The sequence below is a fragment of the Mixophyes fleayi genome, chromosome 12 (genome assembly GCF_038048845.1).
Source record: "Mixophyes fleayi isolate aMixFle1 chromosome 12, aMixFle1.hap1, whole genome shotgun sequence".
NCBI classification, from domain to species: Eukaryota; Metazoa; Chordata; class Amphibia; order Anura; family Limnodynastidae; genus Mixophyes; species Mixophyes fleayi.
Genome location: NC_134413.1, coordinates 83,909,199 through 83,915,503, shown reverse-complemented (window position 1 = coordinate 83,915,503; position 6,305 = coordinate 83,909,199). Strand labels below are relative to the sequence as shown.

General features: G+C 49.6%; 1 protein-coding gene across 1 annotated transcript in view; it reads right to left on the bottom strand.

Moving 5' to 3' along the window:
- Nucleotides 1-206: 206 nt before the first annotated feature.
- LOC142108954 (unconventional myosin-Ie-like) overlaps nt 207-6,305 on the bottom strand; it is a 7,897-nt gene continuing 1,798 nt past the window's right edge. The window contains 11 exon segments of the mRNA XM_075192925.1: nt 207-557; nt 721-902; nt 3,884-4,076; nt 4,563-4,628; nt 4,713-4,870; nt 4,989-5,135; nt 5,242-5,387; nt 5,583-5,705; nt 5,707-5,753; nt 5,857-5,971; nt 6,171-6,304. Of these exon segments, the coding sequence (XP_075049026.1) occupies nt 481-557; nt 721-902; nt 3,884-4,076; nt 4,563-4,628; nt 4,713-4,870; nt 4,989-5,135; nt 5,242-5,387; nt 5,583-5,705; nt 5,707-5,753; nt 5,857-5,971; nt 6,171-6,304 (1,388 nt within the window). The 3' untranslated portion in view covers nt 207-480.

The following is a 6,305-nucleotide window of genomic DNA, read 5'->3' as shown; positions in this document are numbered from 1 at the left end:
AGCACAGGATGTGGGAACGTTTACCATAGTGAGCACAGGATGTGGGAACGTTTACCATAGCGAGCACAGGATGTGGGAAATGTTGTTCTGTTGCTATTGGGTGCCGTTAAGTAATGACTGCTACAGTCAGCATGTGTTTTATTGGGAGTATAAAATCCCTGTCGTAATACTGGTTTTTGGGGTGAAACAGAAGTACTCTGACACAGAAGAGTTGCTGAGGGTAGGCAGTTTATTGGTAGATTCATAAATAGAAGCAACATTTCCTCCCCCCCAAGCACAAATATAAAAAAATCAGAATTAAAAAGAGTAGTGATTAGCTCTGTATATACACAGGAGACAGGTGGGGATATAAAAGCTTTGTTTGCTGGCCCTCGGGGCCCTTATGAGTTATACAGGAGCCATTTACTTCCTGTCCTGAGATTCTTCTTTCCAGCTGCAGCTCATGGGCCGAGCACCATTCACCCTCTCAGTCACTAAGTGTCAGAGTTTCTCTACATAGTTTCCTGGGAACAGACCTTCTCGACCCCGGATCCTGCCCTGCCACCAGCCCGAGGCGTCTGCAGAGAAGAACAAGCTTTTAGTTCATCTGTTTTATGGCATATAATAAGTTACAGTTATGGCACTACGATTGGTGCACGTTAGCCTCGTCCCTTTTATACCACAATTTTACCAATCCTGATTTTTCTCCATAAAGTTGGGAGCTGTTGCGATCATACGCACCTTCTTTGACAATATCCAGGACATCGTTTGCGTTAAAACTCAGCTCGTCCGTGTCCTGCGCATCGTAGGCGTAGAGGGCACGGCAGCGGGGGAGCTGTGGTTGCGGCTTGGGTTTAGGTGCCGGCTTTGCTCTCCCTCCTCCGGGTGTGGGTTTCACTTCCTTCGATAGTCTCCTGAGAACTCTACAAAGCAATAGTAACATCATATGTAAGACGTGTGGACCCACCACCCGCTGTCCCCTCATTTGGTGGTAATCGCTATTACGATGCTGATTACCCCGACAACTTATAGGCAAAATCATTTCAAATACTATCATTCGACATCAATACACTATAGACTTACTATTACAAAAACACAGAAGATCTCCGACGTGCCGTCATTAAATCTGAATACATAAAATCCCGGAACTTCACATTGACATCACCTAATGCAGCCACATAGGCAGTTCTGTATTTAAAGCGGCAACGACAGGCGCTGTAACCGGCTATTGCGCTGTATTAAGTGATGTCAATGTGAACTGCCGGGATTTTCTGTATTCAGATTTAATGACAAGCACGGTGGAGATCTTCTGTGTTTTTGTAATAGTAAATCTACATTTTATGTCAGAATAATAGTATTCAGAATTATTTTGCCTATATATTACTTGTCGGTGTAACCACCATTGTAATAGCGTACCCATCCCCCTTCATTCCCCATTGCATTTACTGCAGTGTTTGGGAATAACGGTATTCTTTCTTGTCCCTATGAATCTATTTACCAGGTTTGTTTATCTTATCTGTGTCCTCACCGGGGGTCTGTATCTCCTCCCATCTATCTGTGTCCTCACTGGGGGGTCTGTATTTCTTCCCATCTATCTGTGTCCTCATTGGGGGGTCTGTATCTCCTCCCATCTATCTGTGTCCTCACTGGGGTCTGTATCTCTCCTCCCATTTATCTGTGTCCTCACTGGGGGGGTCTGTATCTCCTCCCATCTATCTGTGTCCTCACTGGGGAGTCTGTATCTCCTACCATCTATCTGTGTCCTCACTGGGGGGTCTGTATCTCCTACCATCTATCTGTGTCCTCACTGGGGGGTCTGTATCTCCTACCATCTATCTGTGTCCTCACCGGGGGTCTGTATCTCTCCTCCCATCTATCTGTGTCCTCACCGGGGGTCTGTATCTCTCCTCCCATCTATCTGTGTCCTCACCGGGAGTCTGCATCTGTCCTCCCATCTATCTGTGTCCTCACCGGGGGTCTGTATCTCCTCACATCTATCTGTGTCCTCACCGGGGTCTGTATCTCCTCCCATCTATCTGTGTCCTCACCAGGGGTCTGTATCTCCTCCCATCTATCTGTGTCCTCACCGGGGGTCTGTATCTCCTACCATCTATCTGTGTCCTCACTGGGGTCTGTATCTCTCCTACCATCTATCTGTGTCCTCACTGGGGGGTCTATCTCCTCCCATCTATCTGTGTCCTCACCGGGGGTCTGTATCTCTCCTCCCATTTATCTGTGTCCTCACTGGGGGGTCTATCTCCTCCCATCTATCTGTGTCCTCACTGGGGGGTCTGTATTTCCTCCCATCTATCTGTGTCCTCACTGGGGGGTCTGTATCTCCTACCATCTATCTGTGTCCTCACTGGGGGGTCTGTATCTCCTCCCATCTATCAGTGTCCTCACTGGGGGGTCTGTATCTCCTCCCATCTATCAGTGTCCTCACCGGGGGTCTGTATCTCCTCCCATCTATCTGTGTCCTCACCGGGGGTCTACTTCTGTCCTCCCATCTATCTGTGTCCTCACCGGGGCTCTGTATCTCCTCCCATCTATCAGTGTCCTCACCGGGGGTCTGTATCTCCTCCCAGCTATCTGTGTCCTCACCGGGGGTCTGTATCTCTCCTCCCATCTATCTGTGTCCTCACTGGGGGGTCTGTATCTCCTACCATCTATCTGTGTCCTCACTGGGGGGTCTGTATCTCCTACCATCTATCTGTGTCCTCACTGGGGGGTCTGTATCTCCTACCATCTATCTGTGTCCTCACTGGGGGGTCTGTATCTCCTACCATCTATCTGTGTCCTCACCGGGGGTCTGTATCTCTCCTCCCATCTATCTGTGTCCTCACCGGGGGTCTGTATCTCTCCTCCCATCTATCTGTGTCCTCACCGGGAGTCTGCATCTGTCCTCCCATCTATCTGTGTCCTCACCGGGGGTCTGTATCTCCTCACATCTATCTGTGTCCTCACCGGGGTCTGTATCTCCTCCCATCTATCTGTGTCCTCACCAGGGGTCTGTATCTCCTCCCATCTATCTGTGTCCTCACCGGGGGTCTGTATCTCCTACCATCTATCTGTGTCCTCACTGGGGTCTGTATCTCTCCTACCATCTATCTGTGTCCTCACTGGGGGGTCTATCTCCTCCCATCTATCTGTGTCCTCACCGGGGGTCTGTATCTCTCCTCCCATTTATCTGTGTCCTCACTGGGGGGTCTATCTCCTCCCATCTATCTGTGTCCTCACTAGGGGGTCTGTATTTCCTCCCATCTATCTGTGTCCTCACTGGGGGGTCTGTATCTCCTACCATCTATCTGTGTCCTCACCGGGGGTCTGTATCTCTCCTCCCATTTATCTGTGTCCTCACTGGGGGGTCTATCTCCTCCCATCTATCTGTGTCCTCACTAGGGGGTCTGTATTTCCTCCCATCTATCTGTGTCCTCACTGGGGGGTCTGTATCTCCTACCATCTATCTGTGTCCTCACTGGGGGGTCTGTATCTCCTACCATCTATCTGTGTCCTCACTGGGGGGTCTGTATCTCCTCCCATCTATCAGTGTCCTCACCGGGGGTCTGTATCTCCTCCCATCTATCTGTGTCCTCACCGGGGGTCTACTTCTGTCCTCCCATCTATCTGTGTCCTCACCGGGGCTCTGTATCTCCTCCCATCTATCAGTGTCCTCACCGGGGGTCTGTATCTCCTCCCAGCTATCTGTGTCCTCACCGGGGGTCTGTATCTCTCCTCCCATCTATCTGTGTCCTCACCGGGGGTCTGTATCTCCTCCCATCTATCTGTGTCCTCACCGGGGGTCTGTGTCTCTTCCCATCTATGCCTTTGTCAGGGTCTCATCTCCAAGCCCTCCTACATACTTTCACCATTCTAGTACCAGCACTATGAGCCCCATTTCTCTCACCCTGCCACTCCTTGATCGGGTACATTCATGAAGCCGAGGTCCACATTTGCAGGTGGCACTTTAGCCCGGGGACTGGCTCCCTGTCTGGGTAAGGTTGGTTGATCAATACTGCTCTGTCGTGCCGTGAACGACATTCTTTGCATCATTGGAGGGCGGGAGCTCCTCTTGTTGCCTCCATTGGCTTTTTGTGCTCCTGGGTATCAAACAAAGTACAAGATTTCACAATGTATATACGGCAACATCATACTTTTCTGGTTGAGGGGTGATTCCAGTTTTAAAAAGTTAAATAGTTACAAAACTCTTCTCTTTCCCCACTGTGAGTTTCATTTATAATGCGACGTGCAAAACGCGTTGGTATCCACTGAAGTGCAAATGGAAGCTGTAAATATTAACAATGTTTTTGCAGGGTGGATACTGCTTACCACACAAATGCCCTGAAACATGTGCCCTATCCGCCCCTTTTGCAAAGTGAATTATCGTTTCTGTAGCTCTCTACCTCGCTAGGTGCTCAAGTGCACTCCTTCACTCCACCCAAAGCCTCCTATTGGCTGCCATCTTGCTTTGGTGGAAACTGAAGACCACCAATGAGGGTTTTGCGCTTAGCCTCAGCCGTTTGGTAGATGAGGCCTATGGTATTATCTGAGGCTGGCTCCATCAACACTTAAAACTTCACACTCACCAAAGCCTGGGGTCCCTTTTCGCCCATCTATATACTGACTCTTCCTGTTATCCTTCCGCGTGGGTCCTATAGAAGAGAATGTCGGGGGTCAGTGTCGGATAAGCCTTGTAGACATGTTTACCGGCTTCATATATGTTCGTTTTTGCTCACGTGAATTTGGTGGCAACCCTGCTCCAATAGAAACCACCAGCACCTTTCCGTTTATCTTAAGTAATGCTATCTCCCCCGATCCCTGCTGGAACTGTATCTGCCGAGTGCCTGCGGCCCCCCAAGGTGTCCATCCTTCCTTCTTCACCTTAAACTCCAACCTAAGAGATGGAGAGAGAACGTCACGTTGTATACAGAAGACCCCGCTGCGTACGTACAGGATGGAAGAGGGGTGGCGGGTAAAGGGATGAGACCCCAGTGAACCCCACAATAGCTTACTGGTTGCTGAATCTGACTGCGAGCTTCTTCTGCATCTTCTCCTCATAGCGCTTGTACAGAAGGCTGAGAAATTCAGTCTTAAAGACGTTCTCTAGGACGCTGTCGTACTGGGTTTCGTGCACAATTAAAAAATCATCTTGCAGCGTGCTGGTGAGAGAGCGGTGTATATCATGAGATACAAATCACTACCTGTACACAATTCACAAACTTTCACTCAGAGACAGATGTACAACGCATTTCACAATAGAAGTACCTTAAAGATACAGACTGGATGTCCTTAAGATCGATCTTCCTCTTCAGAACCTCTTTTATCTGCCCCTTCTCGGGCCCCTGCTTCACTTTCTCACGACCAATCAGGTACAAGAACTTGGGGGTCAAGACCAGGTCGCGTTTCAGCGTCTAAATCAGGAGAGGACATTACTTAGCATCTCACCGCTACCACCATCCTCCGGTGTAGACATCATTACAGAAAGACTAGGATCTTAGAGATTGTCGAGAAACAATCCTGGAATTCTACAGGTACAGACGACATACAAGGCCCCAGGTGTGGAATTATACCTTGGTTTTGGCCAATAACGTCACAAGTAACCTTACCTTGAACCGGCGGTCGTACTTCACTACGGTGTCCGCAAAATCGATCCTTTCTCTGCGTCCCACAAACTGCCTCAACTCCGGGCGTCCGTCCATCCCAATATAATCCCCCACGAAGTTGCGGTTTGATGCTGTTCCGGCGTCTTTCCTTCTTGTTCAGGACGATGTTGGAGGCTGGTGATACAGAGGGAAAATTTCTCATTTGCCGTTATTAAAACCCCAGTGTCTTCAACACTTCTCGACATTCATATCCCTGTGGAATCGTCTCTCTACGCACCTTCTTCTCTCATACGGATGTACTTGCGCACGGCCGTGTGTTTGCGCCATGCTTTCTGAATGACACGGGCATAATTGTCGTATTTCCTCTCCCGCATTTCTTCCAGCAGAAAGAGCTAAGAACACAAGGATGACGTAAGTAACTGCGCCACAGGGCACCAGAACTCTGCCACTACCCTCCATACAATAACCAAATCACCCGCCCCCGTTACCACCAGCGCTGAACTACGAATCTATCAACCAGGGCTCCCCCTACTGTGTAGGTACCAGCCCCACTCCTGTATATTCACCACCAGACCCCCCTCAAACACTCACCGATTCCGGGGCCTTGATGAACACTTTGCTCTTGCCCAGCTGGTACTGGTCCGCGTCCATGTTCACGGACTTGAGTAGGTGCAGAACGCCTTTCTTCTCATCTCCCTTCCATTCCGGCCACGTCTCCCGCGTCAA